This window comes from Corvus hawaiiensis, chromosome 17, assembly GCF_020740725.1.
Source record: "Corvus hawaiiensis isolate bCorHaw1 chromosome 17, bCorHaw1.pri.cur, whole genome shotgun sequence".
NCBI lineage: Eukaryota > Metazoa > Chordata > Aves > Passeriformes > Corvidae > Corvus > Corvus hawaiiensis.
The window spans coordinates 11,190,170-11,210,023 of record NC_063229.1 but is presented as its reverse complement, the minus strand read 5'-3'; the positions used below and the strand labels follow the sequence as shown (position 1 = coordinate 11,210,023).

The window sequence follows — 19,854 nt, the reverse complement described above, 5'->3', positions numbered from 1 at the left end:
TCCTCCCATAGCCTGGAGCCTGCTGCCTTTACCTGGGATAGCTGTGGCCAGCATGCTCAGGGCTGGCTCGCTGTCACCCTGGGCAGGGAAGGGTCACAGGGAGGCAGCACCAAAAAGGCTCCATTCCCCCAGCCCCGGGCATTCTTCCAGCAGGCATCTCCTGTGCCAAGCTGGGCTTTTTCCTCACAGAGGCCACGCTCAGGCCAAGGGAATTGTTGTGTTTATGTGGCTCTGAACCCAAAATGTTCTGCCTGCCCGAGAGGAGAGGGCTGGCACAGCCATGCCAGCCCCAGCACGTGGCACCGGACTGTGCCAGCATCTGCCTCTGCCTTGGGCTGCCCTTGCCTTGTCCCCATGCAGGGCTGGACATGGCACACACCAAAACAAAGGCGGTGCTGGGCAGCAGCTCCCGCCTTAGAGCAGCTTTTTGCAAGGAGATGTAGGGGAAAGGATCAAAGGATGATTTCGCTGTCAAATTTTGTTCAGCAGCATCAAACAGAAGCGTGATGTGTCGGTTCACTGTTAGGTAGCAAAGCCAGATGCTCCCAGTGCTTCAGATAAAATGTGCTTCATTTCATTCCTTCAGCTTTCTCTGGAGCTGGTTTTTAGTAGTGAATTAAAAATTAAAAAAAAATTAACAACTAAATACTCAATTCTTGGCTATGAATATTTATGGAGGTATTGGACTTGCAAATCAAAGGTAATTTAAATGTCAAAACTGGTGTAAAGTCTCTCCTTTGGAGGGTAAGTCAGAAAATTAAACTTGATTACAAGCCATAACATTTGGAAATTAGCATCTTAGGGTATCGGTGATAAACACTTCTGTACATCCCATTTTTAAGTAATATATTTTTAAAAGATGAGAATTAATTTTAATAAAAAAATGGTCCCCTAATTAACAGTGAGGTAATTAACAGGGAAATCCTGGTTGCATTCACGACACTGTGATTACTTCATCTTGCTAAACCACTTCCCCTTTTGTGAGGAATCTGCCTCCACAGCTGTTTGGACAGGAATGGTTCCTACCTGAGACAGCCTTGTGTCTGGGCAGCCTGCCTTAGGGATAAAAGCAGCAATTTTTGCACTGAAATTTTTGTGCTTCACAAAGGAAGTTATTTTCGTTAATGCATAGCAAAGGCCAATGTAAGTAAGTGCCAGCAACAGCAGCTGCAACATCTCTGTGAGCAGAGGGGGATGTGACCAACAGCCACGCTCAGATCCTTGAACAGCACCCAAGTTGCTGGGGGCCTGCAGAGAGTCAGCTCCTGATTCCTGCAGCACACAAGTCAGGACATCAGAAGCTGATACCTGCTCCAGGTCAGCATTCTCAGCCATTCCTCCATGAAGCTCTGTGGTTTTGAGAAAAGTAAACCTGAAAAACAACCCTCCTAAGAGGTTAAGAGCCTGAGAATTGTGCTCCAGGAGTTTGAGCTGCCATGGGGAAATGGTTAGAGATTCTTCTAAACCTGCAGTGAGAATCTTGATTTGAGGAATAGCAATTTATACCTTTGCTCCATCCAGAATCCATGGAGTTATTTATCCCAGCACCTCAGGCTTCCCTTATCCATCAGATTTTTAGCCAACCTCAAATGTTGGCTGCAGCCAGGTGGGTACCCCTACCCTTTGGGGTAAGGTCCAGAGAAATTTATAACAGGAAAGAAGCCATTCCACAGGCAAAACATCATCATGCCAGTCATTTGCTGGCTGGATTATGCTTTAGAGCAAAGCAGGTTACATAAAGTCTGTACTCAGTAATGACTCCTCAGCAGAAACAAATCTGACACTTGGCCTATTACCCTCATTTGCAGTCTGCTCCGGTAGCATTTGGTCTCACATGTTCATTTTGTACTTTAATTTGGAAAAGAGAAATCAATTTTGAGAAATGGGAAAGCATTCAGGGCTTGCCTGTGCTGTGGTTTGCAGGAGAGAGCCGTGACCTTCTCGACCTGTTTTGCCTTGGGTTCATTTTCTGAAAGACCGTGTGGGTTTGGGGTTACGTGGCCTTCCAGCTGCCCAGTCAGGCTTTGCACCCACAGCTCATTAGGAGCTGACCTGTTCATTGCAGTGGCTTTTAATTGGCCAACAGAGACATTGTCACCAGGGACAGGCAGCTCATACCTGCTTTCCTCTCTACCTATTGTGGATTTAGGATTTCTCTCTCTGCTTGTCACTTGATCCAATGAGTCCTTCCACACTGTCTCCACTGTTGGAGTATTTCCCTGCTGATTTACCCTCATGGCTCTGTGAGGAGGCAGGACAGCAACCTGAAACCAGGAGATCCTCTGAGCTCCTTGGAGATGCCAGGTTTCTCTGCAGCCCCTCTGTTTTTCTTGCCTCCCTGGCGAAACGGCTTTTCTCCAAAAACCTGCCCCCCACACACACCTCCTCAGAATGACACCTGTAATTCTACTGTAAGAGCAGTAGAGTGCATAGTATTACTGTAAAAATATTAAATAGGCCCTTTCAAGTAGTCTGAAAGCCTGTGCATGAATAATCACCCAGGTTTCTCCTCAGGAGTTCATGGCTTTCCATGCAATAATGTTTGCAGACCCCAGGTGATGTCTCCACAGCAGCCCTGAGTGCCCATTGCAGCACAGGTAGATCCATGTGGAGGGTGGTATTGGCTGTGGGTGGAGATGTCCAGGATGATTTGTGTCCACTGGGGACCCTCTCAGAGCAGCTTTTTTCCCTGAAAACCCCAAAACCATGGTGCCAAGATATCCCAACCATTGCACACACTCGTGCCCCTCTGTGGCTCCAGTTCCCAGCTGGTTCAACCCTTGTGTCCATCTTGCAGAGAGAACGACCTGTCCCAAAGCTTCAGGCATGGAAATTGCTCACTCAAGTAGAAATGCACAATTTCATCCAGTTCTTATGCCTCCTTTGAAAAAAAAAAAATAGCTCTGAATCTCTCTGGCTATGAAGCTTTCATTTGCATTCCTTTCCACATTTATCTGAGCCATTTGTATTTCATCCTTACAACACAGAAGAAAAAAAAGGGAGGAAAAAAGTGATAGACACATTGACTGATAGTGAATGGGCTTTTTTTCTACCCTCTAGATTTATTCCTTTTCCTCCTCCAGCTCTTCACATCCTCAGTTCTCCAACTCTCTTTTTCTGTAAATATCCTTAACAATGCACAGACTCAGAAAAGGCACTCAGGAGCACACAGTGCTGTGGAGAAGCCAACAGCCATGCTCAGATCACATAGGCTGGGTGAAGAAAGCACCTAAAAATGATGCTGATTATTAAAGGTCCTTCCCAGAAGGAGAGGCTGTTCAGGATGGAGGCTGTTTCACCTCCTGAGCATGCTGGGGGTGCTGGGGCCAGGAGCAGGACCAAGCAGCAGCCACCATCTTCAGCAGGAGCCCTGGAAAGTCAAAGGGACACAGTTTCCTTCTGACCTCCCTGCCTTGCCCCAGGAGCACTCGCTGGATTTGATCACAATGTGCACAAATTTTCTGCTGGTTTATTTTTTCCATAACAGCCATGGCAAGTACCCTGCAGGAAAAGCTGCTCATTTCAGCAGCTCCCAAAGTCAGCAGGAACAGACCTGGAAAACAATATAATGACAAGTCTGTTGATTTAAGTGGCATGACCAGAGCAGAAGTACCAACACACTCCTGGGAGCACCAGAGGACCAAGTTGCTCCCATTTCACCTTGTATTCCTATTTTTATCCCCACTGGCATTCATCTTAAAAACTGAGGGATGCAATGTGTAATTAATGGGTGACACAGAGCTAATGTGTGATAAAGACAAATCTGGGTTTGTGTTCAGTTTATGTCTTGCCCACAAGACATAAGCAAGAGTGGAAAAACCCAAAAGGATTTGGCCAGTATAAAGGGGGTGCTCCATGGAATACAAACGTGCTTTCTGACTTCCAAAATAGAAAAATGCAGGGAAGTGACCGAAATTTTATCAGGTTAAGTGAGATCACAAAGAACCTGAGACCTCCATGAATAGTGCCTTGATGATAAATCACTAGAAGAAGTCTATGAACAAAAGGTGTTTCGTGATTTGCCTTGGTCACACCGCTCAAGTGCAACAAAGAGAGATAATTTTAGTCTTCCTCAAGACACTGCTTAGTCAATACCTTTCCTTGGTAGCTCATTCAATCACCCTGATTATGGAAGCGATGAGGAGCGGCAGGAGAGGGAATCAGGAGAGATGAGCACAGCCAGCACTGCTTGACCTCGCCTCTCTGCGAGAGGTCGGCTGCGCGTGCGAAGCACGACACCTTGAAGGAGAGCTGGAGATCTCTCCAGCCCACTTCAGAGCCTGATGAGGAGAGGGACAGACAGGTGCTGCCTCCTGGGAGGGACTGCCATGGAAATAAGGACGTCAAGAGGGTCCTACAGCATTTCCTGAGAGAAAGCTCAAGCTGCACTCTGCTCAATGTCACCGCTGCCCCAAGGTCTCTGTGTCGAAGGGGTGTTAGACTGGGAGACGTGCTGGTGGCTGCCTAAGCTGTGGGGCACTACTCGAGGCTGCAATTAATTTATGTAAACGGGGGGGAAAAAAAATAGAGAAAGAAGAAGAAAACAAAGAAAAACAAAAAAACACAAAGGAAAAAAATCCACACTTCCACAGCTTAATAAAAGCAGCTTGGGGAGGAACTGTAGCATTTTCGCTGTAAATTGAAGTATGTTCCAAACTTCAGCTTTAAAGTTCAGACCCCCAGAGAGATTGTTAGATTTTAATTGCTACCTTAATCAACATTTATTAGTGCTAACCAAAGCTCCTCATGGATTTAAAATTCAGCCCAATTGTCAACTACTAATTACTTTAAGCAGACAAGCTGTTATTTTACCAGCTATATTAATGAGACTTTTCAGCATATGTGAAATATTACAAAAAGCTTCAGAAAATTTGATCCTGAAATGTAATTCAACAGATACATTTTTTTTTTGTCTTAATGTTACTCATCTCTCAGACACTACAGCATCTCTTACCCTCCTCTACCTCCACCTCACCTGGCAGAAATGCAAAACCAGAATTGGGTCTAATGTATTTTTCAGTAGGAGAATGATCTTTTCTTTCCATTTGTTCGGGGTTTTGTTTAGCTTAACTTTCCTTTGAATTCTTCTGAATTGGGTCTAATGTGTTTTTCAATAGGAGAGCGATTTGTTCTTTCCATTTCCTTGGGTTTTTGTTTAAATTAACTTTCCTTTGAATCCTCCTGCACTGTGTGCCTCATGCATCAGGCTGAAGGCTGGTTTATAACAAAGTCTTTATCTTAAATCTTCACCATCATCCTGGGGAATGGAGCTGATTTATTAATTACCCTGTGCTTTAATGAGTTTCTGCTCTCCTGTCAGCCAGCTGCTGGTTGCATCCTCATTTTTTCCCCACAAAGGGCGGGACAGAGGGGCCACTTCAGTTTGCCCACCCAACCCCTGTCCCCAGGGAGAGACTTGGCTTGGACACGGGTGGCAGAGGGGAGCCCAGCACCCAACTGCTCCACACCCATGCACATTCCAAGTGTAAAGCTGGAGTCTGACAGGCACCACGTGAGCCAAACAAATCCACATTTTTCTCTGTCGTGATCCACCTACCAAGAGAGTGTGGGAAGAAAGAAAGCACCACTTGATTCAACTTTTGCTGCTCTTCACAGTCAGAAATCTTTGCTTATTATGCTCCCATGCTTGTGTCTTTGGCTTTATTTCCCTGCTAAAGCAGACTGTTTAGTTAGAATCCTGAAACAGTCACTGCAAGTGACTTCATATCTACGTGGGCAAAAGCCATCCATTTTGATTATGAGGGATGAAATGACTCAGTATTGCCAGAATGAGAAAAGTTGGGGGATAATTGACTGTCACCAGGGTTTGATTCTTTTTCTTGGTGTTGTCTGTGAGTAAATACCCAAGCATAACAGTCTCATTCATGGCAACAGCCACCCCCAGGCATGAAGCAAAGAAGAATGGAATAACAGACATATGTTAGAGAAGCAAGGATCTGGATATTGGCTCACAAAATCAGCTGCTGTGAGTTATTTACGTGGTGATAGAGCCCTCAGACACATGTGCAGTCTGTGTTCTCCTGAAGGCTGTGGTGGCTGCCCCTCCTGCAGCATCCCAGGCTGCAAAAGCCTCACAGGAGTGTCAGATGTGCTGAGCTCTTGCAGTGGTGGCCAACAGCACAGGGAAGAGGATGAGTTCCTGGGGTTTGACAAGGACGTCATCAGCCACCCTCAACAGAGAACATCAGTCTGCACCATGGGGAGCACCATGGAGACATTTTCTTTGGCTGAATGTCCGTCACGTGAGCCCCCACAACTTGCGCAACCCAGTGGGAAAGAAGAACCAAAAGAGGATAGACAGAAAATAACTGCAAAATCTGGATTAGGATTACTCAGCCGTCAGGAGCATTAGGCACTGTATGAACATTTATTAAATTATTTAGAGGGCTGACAAGCAGCAGAGCTGGAGAAACCCAAATATCTTGTGAAAGGCGATGGGCAATATCCCTTTGGCGAAAACAAGCAGGAACCAAAATACCAGCAGATAGTGAGAACTGAAATCTAACTGCACTGGTAAATTATTTAAAGCGTATTTCCAATCTGCCATTTGAAGTTCAAGTATTATTTCCCCTCCAGTAGAACATAGCTGCTGGGGAGAGTGAGGGGGAAATAGTAACAAAGACCAGCGTGTTCAAAGGGAAAAGCAAGAACATCATTCACTGAGTTTTTGTTCAACCAAAAATATTGCCCTAAATAGTGCAATGGATCTGAGGAGCGAGGCTGAGGCCAGCAAACTGACAGCATATGAATTGACTTTATTCTTGTTTGCAAGCAAAATTGGGTAAATTGAATTAATTTACCTTGTAGCTCACTGTACCAACCACAGGAAATGAAGAAGGAAGGAGCTGGACTCGATGATCCTTGTGGGGCCCTTCTAGCTCAGAACATTCTGCGATTCTGTGATTTCCTGAAGGAGGAAGGGGGGAAGGGTTTGAAGCTTTTGGGTTAATGATGATGGGATGGAGGATCATCACTGCTGCTCTGTCACTTCTTCTGTCCTCCCTTACCAGGTACAGGAAGGCAGCAGATGCCCTGTGACAAAACCCTTCCTTTTTAAGTTCCACATAACCCTCTTAAATCAGTGGCAGGAGGCCCTAAATTAACTGAAGTGAGATGTACAAGGCTCCAAATTCATCATCTTCATCAAGCTCAATCCCAGAGAGAACTTGAGTTATTTGTCTGGGTTTTTTTGTTTGGGGTTGGGCTTTTTTGGTTACTGGTTTACTCTTCCATTTTTCTAAATAAACATTTAGCCTTCAGTGAAAAAGCTGAATATCCATGACATCCATGATATACAAGACATTTCCAGTGCATCGTGATTAAACCTTAGAACCTCCCAATTTCTCTGTTCTCTTTGGAAGCTGGAATCAGCCAAACCATTCCAGTTTGAGTTTGGTGGGCAAAGACCAGGAAAGGAGGAATTTTTCTCTTAAGAGCAGTTATAATGGAGTAGGTTCTCTGGCATTAGGGAGGTAATGAAAAGCTCAGAGGTCCCCAGGGAGTTCAATATTTAGATATTACCCTTGCGTACAATTAGGAATAATAAGATTTATATCAAACCCTTATGGATGAATCACATCTTTTGCTATTGCTTACAATAAATCTGAAAGTACTTCAGGCCACAGCATTGTAACCATGCATAGAAATGAGGTTAAATGATCCTTCAGGTATCCAGTCAAACTCAGGAATGCCACCATTATTCAGTGCTCTGACATCTTTCCCAACCCATCACGAGCAAGAGACCCATTTAAGTTGTTCTGCATCAGATGTTGCTTTTTACGTACAAATGTTTTCTCCAAGGAGGGAAGTTTATGAATGGGAATGTTTTTGCCATAGATATGATGGATGTTTTTTGTCAGTATGCAATTTATTTCCATCTGTTCTGTATCTGATTAACTCCTGCAGAGTATGTGATTAACTCAACTTCTCGACATCATTAGCTGCTCTGCATTCCCATTATAGTTCATCAGTGTGGGACCACACACAGGCTTGAAAATGGTACACGTTGGTTATTCTTAAAACCTTAATCCACACTGCCTGGTTATTCTCTGTGATGGCCACGGATCTGCAGAGAGAAGCCAGGAAAACATCTCTACTGTGGAGCAGACACAAAATGCTAATGAAAACAGAGTTTAAGCAGATCCTCTTTCTGATCTCAATGCTAGAGCTAAATTAAGCCCTTTGGAAGAGTTCGTGGCTGATGTTATCCAGCTGGACACAGCTCTGGAGGCATCCAGCCAGCACAGAGAGGGGAGAGGAGCTCTGCATTGCCCTGTGCATGGCCACATCCTCCTGCTGTGCATCAGGTTGTAGGTACTCACACCTTGTAGATCTTAAGCACAGCACAGACTGCAGTCAGTGCACGCTGCCACCCCAAACCTTGTAGTAACGCAAATTTTCTTCTGATATAAATATCTACCAATACAAAACCTGAAACTCCTCCACAGCATCGAGCAGCCAAAGCTCAAGAGCAAGTCTTTTACATTATCCTCTGTGCTGTCTTTGGAGGGGTTTTCCCTCAGTGAGTAAAGCAAGTAAGTGGATGTGTCAGGAACAGATGCTCACATGTCCTTGCCGTGCAATTAATTGAGCTCCAGCCCCACTGACACTAATGGCTGCAGGGCAGCAGCAGCATGGGCACAGGAACCAGCCCAGTGACTTGGGAGCATCCATCAGCTCCATCTGATAATTTATCTTCAGACTTATCTGTTCTCTTTCTTCACCTCAGCAACAGTACCTACAGTCACCTGTTCCCAGACCACATCCAAAGCAAAGATAAAACTGGGACTACTGCAGAGGTCTGAAATACAGAGTTTTGACCAATTCCAGCTCCTGTGGCTGATGCCAGATGAGGTCACCAAAACCTGCTGAGTTACTTAATTGACAATGGATTGGACAGGATGGGCCTGTGTTCCAGGCTTTTGTTTTGAATTTTGATCCCCCCAGATGAAAAACTCTGGATGTCCTGCTCATGTCTGTGTTTAGGTCAGGCTCACACCCTCATCACTGCCCCAGCTCCTGAGGCTCAGCTGCTTGTGACTGCCATCCATCCCCGTGTCCCCATGCAGCTGTGTCCTGGCTTCAGGCTTTGCCTCTGTAACTCAGAGCTGATCATACATTTTGACATCAATACCTGTGACTGCAAGCAACATTTCACATCATCGTAACCTTTCTTTGAAATGTCTGGGCTTGATATTCAGCACTTTTGAAAAGGTCTCCCTGAGGCAGAGGGAAGGTGCTCCTCAGTCTCTCTGAGCTCCTGCAGCTCCAGGGGCTGAACGGGGGAGCTCTTTGGGATGAGATCAAAGCAATTCATGTGGCCACACTCTGTTACCTTGGATAACGTGTATGGAATGTGTACTCACCTCTGGCTGGGTAGAAGAGGTACAGGGTATACCAGGAGATAACAATCAGAGCTTTTGTGGCCATTTCTCAGGGTGTTTCAAAGAGAAAAATAGCTGGTTTTGATATCTTATGTTTGATTATTCATTAAGTTAACAATGGGATATTGCCTCCTGGATCTACATGGATATTTGCATCCTGTCCCTCTTTAGGAGGAAAGGGGAGGGTTATTTCACCTAGCTGAGCTCAGTGGGGTTTGTGTCACTGATGCTGAGGGGACCCTGCAGCCATGCAGGATTCCACGGTACCCTCATGCACCCTCCAGAAGAGTTTGCACGGGGTACAGAGTGCCACCCACCCCCATCATCAGCCAGCCTCTGTCCGAGGGTGACAGCTGTGTCCCCCCCTGCCACGCTGTCAGGGCTGCTGGAGAGAGCAGCCGCCCGAAATGATGCGTGACAGGCAAACCTGCCCGAGTTAAAGCTGGCAGCGTGTAAAGGTCGAGCTCCTGCTCAAATGCACTGGTGGAGCTCCAGATCCACACACAGTCTTTGGCACTTGGCCAGATATTCCTATTTACCCAGGATTTGTGCTCTCATAGCAGCATGCACTTATCCAAGGTAAGGACCAGAGCCAATATCCTGCAGTAAAGGTCCCCTCAAAAAATTCCAGAAGAGATAAATTGCCTTACTAGGCTGTAGTTGTCCAGCTTCCACGTTTTTCCCTGTGCCAGTTACTGATTCCAAAAGCAGGGGTTATTTTCTTCTATCACTCACAAACACAAACCTCTCCTGCCCTGCTGTCACTAAGGAAAGGCATTACCTGATAATCATGAGATACTTGGCGTGGAAAGCTGGAGAGCTATGGAAAGGTGGGGTTAATTAGATATTAATTTATTTACTGTGAGGGAGAAAAACCTGTGGACTTTTTTTTCATCAGACACATCCTGTGAACATCAAACACGAGTGCATTTGCCAAATGCTCCCTTTGGCATCCCACCACTATGTACCTTCCCCTTTCCTGCTTTGTCTTGCACAGATTGCCGTATCCTGGAATGCAGTACTGTGCTTATTAATGGCTGAAATTATCCACTGGCTGGTTAAAAAAATGCTAATTCTGGCTACTGAGTGAGATAACCAGTAATTTTGTAAAGAACATTTAGTCAAATAAGATTTTTTGGCAGCCAAATGTTGTTGTAGCAGAATGTGCTTCTCTGATTGACATATGCTAACAATACTGCCTCCACAGTCAGGGGGAGGATAATTTACTTTCCATTTCCATTGGAAATGAGGTGAACCAGAATGTGGTAGGTTGTTAAAATGTAGCTCTGTGGTTTAATAGATTTGCTCAAAACAACAAATCAAACGATGCTCTGTATTCTCAGTCCTCTCCCTCGTCACTTCCAGGAAACCAGCAAGGATCCATCTCCTCCCGAGACAGTTTGCAGCTCCTTTGGGGTTTCTCACCCATTTCCCCAGGTTTGTCCCCAGGAATCTCTGCACTGAGAACCCTCCCCAGCAGAAAACAGAAAGGCTGCAGCCATCTAACAGCATTCTCCAGGTGGGCACAGGGAAATGAGCTATAACAGAAGCTTAGTGGGTACAGATGAGGTTTTACCAGCAAATCAGCATCCACACTTCTCTCCATTTTAGTTGTCCTTCCCACAGCCCCGAAAAAGAAAGGAGAAAAATCACTCTGAGCATCCTAGCTCAGTGCTGGAAGGGGCTGTGTCCCTGGAGAAGCTATGGTGATGGAGACCTGGCTCTGCTGTCACCTCATTTATCAGGCAGCAGGGGAACATCTCTGGTCTCTGCCACAAAACCCCTGTCATAACCCAGAGTTAAAATTATCCCTTAATCTCAGATGCCCCCCATGTCCACTCCAGGGGCCTTGCTCCTGCTGGCAGAGCATCCCAGCTGCTGCTCTGTGGGATGCACCCCACTGTGCTGCTGCTGTGACCAGCATTCCATGCTCCATTGGCTTTGGGGGACTTTATTTACTTATGTGAGAAAAAGGCATGAGGGAAAACACAAGAGCCGTGTTCAAAAATCTTTTATGTTCTCAGTATTGGAACATTTTTTATTTTCTCATCAAAACTCTTTTCAATTAAAATGTTGTGAGTAGTTCTGATTCTTGGCTGTTTTTATCATAAATACTTCCAGTGTCAAATTTGCTACTGTATCTCCAGAAGAGCCTGTAGCCTAACGTTTTTACTTTAAACCACTTAAGTTCTCCAAGACCTCTCTCATTTTTTCCTGTGCCTCTCCAAAATCGTGTGCTGGTGGACCATGGGAACAGCCAGCTGCAGGTGGCTCAGGTGATGGAGTTTTGCTGTGAGCAAAGGTGACCCATAACCAAGTGTAATATTCATAAATTTTACCCTCCTTGCCTTCAGATATATCTAAGAAAAAAAGTCGTGGCTTGTAGTAAGGATCCAAAGCCCATCTTTTTCCAAAGTGGCCTTTGAATCTGTGTTCCTCCAACAGTCACCTTGGATCACAAAATAATAAATCTTTGCAAACTCTCTGATTTACAGGACTTTGTTGAAGCCCTCTGGGGAGTCCCTGTGTAAAGTTCTGTTCTCATCTTCTCCATCACGGCTGCGAGGGAGCTGACAGCTGCTTTAGGTGGTAACCCAGGGAAACCACACAGTCAAATAATTTGAGGGACGACTTGGCAGAAGTGAATCACATCAGCAGGAAGCTCAGCAGAGCCAGGGGAGCAGTTTTCCACCCAAAAGATTTAGGAAGAGTCACAAGCCCGAGAACTGGGTTCTGCTTTTGTGTCCCTTGGTTTTTCTGGTCCCTTCCCCCATGTCTCTCCCACACTCTTGTTTGGATGGAAGAAGCAAACTCACAAAAGGCTGAATTCTCTGTCTCAGACAAAGTCTGATTTTTGTTGAGCTAACTGTGAGGCTGATAGCTGCATCATGTCTTGGCATCCATCAAGTGCCTGTGGGGGTTCAGGGTCTCAGCAGAGGTTTCTGCTGGGAGCTCACCCTCAGGTGACATCTGTGTTGTCACTGTCCTGCTCAGCACAGCCAGAGAAGAGTGATTTGGGTCTCTGGCTGTCACTGCTCAGGCAGTGCTGGAAGGGAAGGCTGTTGCTCTGTACTAGACAAAGCATGATTTGGTCCTGAGGACTAATCCCATCCCACAGATGTTGCCAGCCTGGTGCTTGAGCAGCATTTAGGATCGCGCTGATTCCGGGAGTGACGGCAGCATGGAACTGGGTTAGTGTTTCATTCTGTCCTGCCACTGGCAAACGCTGCAGTATTGGATTTTCTTTTTTTTATTTTGTTTGATTGGGATTTAGCACACAGTCACGGGGTTTGTAGTGTTGTGTTTGTGTGGGTTTTTTAGCCTAGAGAGCAGCCAGGGCTAAGCCTTTCCATGCTTAGCAGCTTTGGGCCCCTGCACTGAGCTCATCCTGCCCATCGTGGTGCTGGGCTCTGGTGGGTTCACTCTGGTGCAAACACATCAGTTTTGATAGAGAGGAGAATCACACTGAACCATGTTGGTGAGAGCAGAGATGAGAGCAGACCCCTGTGCTTGTGCATCCAAACAACCTTGAATACAGGGTTAGTGTAGATCCAGCATCACACAGACTGTGCTTTCCATGGTGAGCCAACATAAATCTGAGACTTTCAGGTCAAAAATGAGCCTACACACTCTCTAAATCTTCCCTCCTGGGGCCAAAGTAGTCTATAAAGATCTGTAAAGCTCCAAAGGCTCCCATGGGTGTTCACTGACAGCTGTAGCCACTTTAGTCCACTGATGTTAGGAGACACAGTAAAAAATCCCATTAAACACCTCTACAAGTCTTCCTGCTCCTGAACTTTTTAATATGTAGTCCTGGGATCCCAGACCAGCTCCTCTTGAGAAAGTGGGAAAATTTCTATTGACTTTGAAGAGTTGTTGGAAGCACCAGCTCCAGCAGTGAGCAAAGTCACCTGAAAATTAAATGTTGCTGCACTGATGTGCACAGTGTGCTGGGCTCCCAGCAAGCAGCTCGACAGAAAACAGGGAATACAAAGGGTTTGCTTAGGTAGATTGGCTTTTCTGTCCTTTATGTTCCTTGGGACTTTGTGTTTGCAAATAATTCTTTCAACAAATTAAAGAATTCTGCTACTGGGGAAAATATTGATTTAATTTTTTTTTACTATATGAGAGTTTTGCTACAAATCAAGACAGGGAAAAAAATCTTTAAATATAGTCTTTGATAGAAAGTATGCAATATTCCCAGTTTTACCATAACAATTCCTAAAAGGGAAAGTCAGTGCTATTCTAGCCGATTTCCCAAGCTCTTTAAAAGACTTCACAATGCAATTATGGAACGAATCAAGGCTTTTAAGTAAGCTCGGAAAAGACTTGTAGTCCTGAAAAATTAAGAAACAAGTCTAATTTATAGCTAGGGCAAAATTTTAGAATGAAAACCAATAAATCCTGAATCTCAGGTGACAGAGTGAAACATTTCCAGAGTTAAGTGCTGCATTTTGCTGATGTGCAGACATTGCTCAGCAGTGGGGAAGAAGGGCATTCTGCAGCTAAAGCCGCAGAAATTGGAGTGAGGAGCTACAGGGTTCATTTCTTAGTCTGACCGGGTAAATCGGAGCAATCATTTCACCCCTGTGTGCGCCAGCTCAGCTCGGCTGCACTGTGAAGGTTAAATAGTTGGTCTTTACTGCTTAATGATCTGTCTTAGCCTGTGGAGGCAAGTCCAAAAGATAACTCTTCCTTATATGCAGGAGTCTGTGAGATCTTTTAGAAGAGTAGAAAACTGCTTTATACTTTACAAAAGAGGCCATTAGCAGCTTATAGTGGTGGGGTATATCTAGGAATTCACTCAGCCCGCAGAGGAGTTCTGTTATTATTACCAGGAGATGATGTTCTCGCCATGTGGAAGAGAGACACAACCCAGCTGGTACTTTTGCTTAACACATGGAGCTCCGGAGCACAAAGCTGTACAGAGACTTGGTCCGTCCAGAGAAAACCTGGGCAACAACAGCTTCTGTCTTCACCAAAAGAGGACTTCCTGCTTCAGATTTATGGACAAAAAAAGTGAAGTGTGCCTGCTCCCATGTGCTTATGTACTGCTCATTTCTTTTACAGATTCCCTGTAGCATCTTGGGAGTGTGGTTGGGTGATTCCCATTCACCTCCAGCATTTCTGAACCCCTTCAGAGTAGAGAGACCACAAATCTGCACCAGACACAGGGTGTACAGCAAACCTGGTCCGTTTTGGTGATGGTCCAGTGGGGCTGGGTGGGCGGAGAGGAGATGTGTCCATCCCAGCAGATGGAGAACCTGTCTCTAGATGAGGTTTTGCAATCTGCAGAGGGACCTGGCATTGGCTTGGAGTGCAGGGTTGTTCTGTGTTGTACATCACTGAGGTGAAAAATAAGTGGCTGTCTGAGGAAGAAGTCAGCCTGCCTTGGAGCCCTCCCACTGAGTAAATTCCCTCTTGAGTTTTGTAGTTTCATCTTTTTGTCATTTTATCACTTTTAATACAATTGCTTTCACAGAGATTTGCAGCACGGTTTAATCCTTGTCAATATTTTGAAATTCTAAGAACTTAAAGGGCTTTTGATTTGTTCCACACTCACCTGGGTGCTGTGCTGAGTGTCCTCCTGAGCCACATAGCAGAGAGGAAGAGCTCCTGGGCTTAGCAGAGAAGCTCCCCATCCCACCATGGCAGCCTTGCAGACGTGCAGGCAAACCCTACACGTGCCTCTGTTTCCCTGGGCTGCCTTTTGCCAAGCTCAGTTCCACTGAGGTTTCTAAACAGCCCAAAAGCTTTGCTGCATTTGACATGAACTATGACTTCTACTTGATTCAATCACTGCTTAATTTGATCCTCCATTTAATTTTATCAAAACTGTAGTAATCAAATAATTTGTACTAAAAGCATTATGACTTCCACTTGTTTATTCTGATCAATTTTAATCCTTTACGGCACAAGGTTTATTTAACTTAGTTATGAGGTAACAAAACACTGCCATTAAATCTACAAGGAAAAGACAGAAGACAAAGAAAGATAGTTAAAAAGATCCCAAGGAGTCCTCATAATGCAGGAAAAAGACAATAACACAGTGTTATTTAGAAGTCACGCTATGCATGATGAAAGCTAAGCAGCATCCTGCTGGTTGTGAGATGAAAAGATCAATGGCATGTTTCAGTCGAGACATTTCTGGCAATGAACTGCACTGAAAAGGGAAACGAATGTAATTAGATATCAATGATTTTGCCCTTTTTGGGTGTTGACCCACGTGAATGAACATGCGTCAGCAGTGCTTGAGTTCTCCCTCTGAGCAATAAACCTTCAAAACCAGCTGAGTAAGAGGAGGGAAAGATTTCCACTGCAGGCTGTTCCTCTGTTGCTTTGAGAAATAGAACCCAACCTCCTGCTCCACTGATCCTATCCCTGACTGTGCCCCATCTCTCCCCTGTAGGTCAACACCTTCATCTCCTTTGTGTTTCCCATGGTCGTCATTTCTGTGCTCAACACCATCATTGCCAACCAGTTGCTGGTGATGTTCAAGCAGGCTGCCCAGGAGAACCAGGTGTGCACCATTGGTGGGCAGCAGACCATGCTCAGCATGTCCATGGAGCCCAGCAGAGTGCAAGCCCTGAAACACGGCGTGAGGGTCCTGCGTGAGTATCCCTTCCTTCGGCAGGGAACAGCTGGAGGTGTCTGAGTAAATGTGACTTGAAGAGAAACAGGCTGAAATTGGTAAACACTTTCACCCAAAATACCCCCTCCTTTTGTCTTTGCTTGTTGGTTTGCAAAGCTAAAGAGCAGACCTGCTCGCTCTGGAAAAGCAAATCCAACCCAGCATTTTAAGGATGTAGTCGACAGCAATTTAAGCCTTGCACGTATTGTTTCACTACTTCCCTTTTTCTGAGGAGCTTTGGTTCAGACAGAGCTTAAATAAAAGTTCCAGCACTCAGGAATTGAGCTGTACTGCAAAACACTGGATATCTTGATTAAATAAGCTGAGGAAAAAACCAAAGAATCTGGTAGCTTAAACTTACAGGGGATAAAGCAAAAGCTGTTCAAAAATAGTACCCAAAACAGCTAACAAAGTGTGCCCAGAGTGGTTTTAAACAGGAGATGGGGAGAGTTTGTTAGCAGAAAGCTTTCTGATGTTCTGGTGTTTTTAGAAGGGTTTGGGTTAGAGGAGACCTTAAAGTTCACCTAATCCCAAACCCCTGCCATGAGCAGGGACATCTTCCACTAAGCCAGGTTGCTCCAAGCCCTGTCCAACCGGGCCTTGGACACTTTCAGGGATGGGGCATCTTGGTATTTGAAGTGCTTTGGCCCAGCCCATGTTTCCAACAGTGAGAGAAATCCCTAGAGAAGGCACCAGGAACTTCCATGACATTTTTCCAGCTGTTTTTCACAAGGCATGCATCCCATGCAGCACTCCTTGCCCGTGCCATAGGCGAACCTCCGCATGCATCCCAGCTTCCAACACTGCACTGGGAAACGCATACTGCCAAAAAGGAAAGAAAAACCCTGAGGACATTAAACTCCCCACAATTATCTTGTTGGACTGTGTTTGTTTACTGTCTCTGCACCCCAGTGAACTATTATCCACAGGTAGGTAAGGAGGGAGCCTTGCTTCCCCACGGAGCCTACAAGGACTCTGCTCCTTGCTATGCTTTTCTGGTTTTTAACACTTCTGCCTGCTGCCATTAAGTGAGAAGCTGCCTTTTCTCACTCGTGCTACACCACTGCACACCTCTCTCTCTCCTTTTAGTATTGTATCCTCTTTGATCTTCAACAAGAGAGAGCTCTTCATGAATAATAAGAGAGAAACCTAAATTTACACCTGGCATCCCTCAGCACTGGAGGAAGTGCACCCCACACCCACAGGTCCACATCTCCTCTGAGGCACTGAGAAACAGCCCTTCTCTTTCTGAACAATAAGCATAATTTTCTTTTTCATCTTCTTCTGCTTCCTCATTTTCTTCTCCAGGCAAATTTTTGGGTTTGCTGTGTACTGCAAAAGCTGAGAATATTTGGCAAAAGTGAGGGTTTCATTCTGGAGCCTGGGATGGTTCAAAAGTGGGTCAGATGTGGCACCATGGGGCCCCCTGGGCAGCGATGCCCAGATATTCCAGGCATCTCCTCAGGGCCACCCCAGCAGCAGGACTGAGCTCCCCTCCCTGCTGGGAAGGCAATGAGAGGACAGCTGCTTGTTGCATTTCTGTGCTGAGGAAGATCCAGCAAATAAAAAATCCTCCCTCACTTCTGTCTGTGATTCACTCCACCATGCAGAAATGCTCTCTTTATCTAGAAAATGGGAGTGAAATCCTGCTGCATTTCAGTTTTTCACATGCACTTGATTACTGGAGGTACTTGATTCACACTCACTTTTGTCACCTGTTCCTCATGACTTACATTTTAATAACCCAGGTCTCTGAGCTGTCTGAAAAGTGGCAAAAAATACACAAGGATGCATATGATTTATCCTGGCACCCATAACAGCCAAAATCACGAGCAGACTCTGGGCTCATTTATGGAAGAGGGTGGGAAAAGAAAAATTACCCTTGTGCCCCCTTATAAAACTGTTGGCACAGAATCAGAGCTTCGTGGGGGTGAAAGTATTTTCCTTTTCTAAAAGTGAACTTTGGCCTGAAGTACAGAGAAGGCTGATTTAGGTTTAAGGGTGAAGTGTTTCAGAACTTGTAGAAGAAGTGCTTAGAAAATATTTTTTTGTGGTTCATGGGGTGCAGAGCTGTTGGATAAGATCAGAGCAGCAAAAAACTTCCTTGCTCCAAATGTACTGAGATTAAGTATTTGTTTACACTGAAATTAGAGCTGAAAGTGGACAGTCTAACAGCCTCATTCAAAACAGGCGCAACAGCGTTTTCCTCCTCTTTGGTAGCATTTGTGTATTTTCTTGGCTCTGTCTGACTTTGGTCACGTACAAAATAATGAGAGTGATCAGGATCAAGGAATGTGCCAGGCCTGTTGCCTGGGAGCCACCTCATTAAGTCAGTAAGCATGAGATTCCTGATTGTAGTTCGCTCTCTGCTGTCAGCGTTCACCAGGTGTGAGGATACAAATTCAAAGAGCTACAGCCACTGGCAGCTTCCCAGCTTTTTTCTGAGGATAACAGGGCAACCAGTTCTGTTGTTAAAAATACCTTCCACCAAGAGATTTCATACTCTCCTTCATCCTTCCAATTCCTTCCATTAAACCACCTCTAGTTTGTGTTGCTGTTCCTTGACTATGTTGGAGCCCTGGAATTGCCGAGTCTCCCAGAGCTGTGTGATGCTTCACAGAAGTGTAAATATTCTCTGAGTGCACATTCTGAAACGCCAATCACTTAATAAAATTCTAAATAATCCTTAAACACTCGCATGCACACACACAAAACAGAACAATCATAGAATCACAGAATGGTTTGGGTTGGAAGGGACCTTAAAGCTCATCTCATTCCACCCCCTGCCATGGGCAGGGACACCTTCCACTGTCCCAGGTTTCCAAGCCTCGTCCAACCTGACCTTGGACTCTTCCAGGGATGTGGCAGCCACAGCTTCTCTGGGCACCCTGTGCCAGGGCCTCCCCACCCTCACAGGGAACAATTTCCTCTTAATATCCACTCTAATCTTCCTTCTTTCTGTTTAAAGCCACTCCCCCTTGTCCTGTAACTCCATGCCCTTGTTCCAAAGTCCCTGCCCATCCTTCTTGGAGCTCCTTTAGGCACTGGAAGGCTGCAGAAATTTCTTCCTGGAGACTTCTCTTCTCCCAGCTGAATAACCCCAATTCTCCCTGCTGCTCCAAAATCAAGGTATTTTTGAGCTTGGCTCAGGATGAAAGCTCTGTTCAGCCAAAATGTCTCCTTGAAATGGGGCAGTTTTGCAACATGGACTGATGTCCCCACCAACCCACCTGCCTGCAGCCCCTTCCCCTCCAAGCAGCCCTCGGCACCTCCCAGCTGCCTGTCAGATCAGTTCCCAGGCGGATGGGAGGAAGGCAAGAGTTATTGAATGGCACAGCTGAGCTCTGACAACGACATTGAAACAAATTCATGGACATCAAGGGGAGGCTTTGCTGTCCCTGGATGGACTTTGGCTAAGCCTATTAAAATGTAATCAGTTCCAGGTAGCATTTGCTCTGTTACAGAAGCTGCTTAGTGAAAGCAATTATAAAGCACTTAGAAGTTTAACCAATTAAAAGAATATCCTTCAGTCTTCCACAGCTGGCTGGGTGATGCCTCAGTAAAATGCTTTCGAGCAGATGAAGTCAAGCCACATTTTTACTGAATGTCTGTGAATTTTTAAATTATGATTTTGGGGCCTCTGCATTTTGTCAAGTGATACAAGACAAAGACCAAGAATTAATGATGTATCCATGTATTTCATTAACTTGTGCATTAATAATTCCCCTTCTGAACAAATTCTTTGAACAGTCCATTCATTTCTCCTCACCAATGCTCCAAGTCTGAGTTATTCATTTCAGGAGGAGAATATTGCCATGA

General features: G+C 45.3%; 1 protein-coding gene across 1 annotated transcript in view; it reads left to right on the top strand.

The window, feature by feature from the left end:
- NTSR1 (neurotensin receptor 1) overlaps nucleotides 1-19,854 on the top strand; it is a 54,721-nt gene that overhangs the window by 21,462 nt on the left and 13,405 nt on the right. Inside the window, exon 2 of the mRNA XM_048321853.1 lies at nucleotides 15,814-16,015. Coding sequence (XP_048177810.1) covers nucleotides 15,814-16,015 — 202 coding nt within the window. The remainder of the gene's footprint in view (nucleotides 1-15,813; nucleotides 16,016-19,854) is intronic.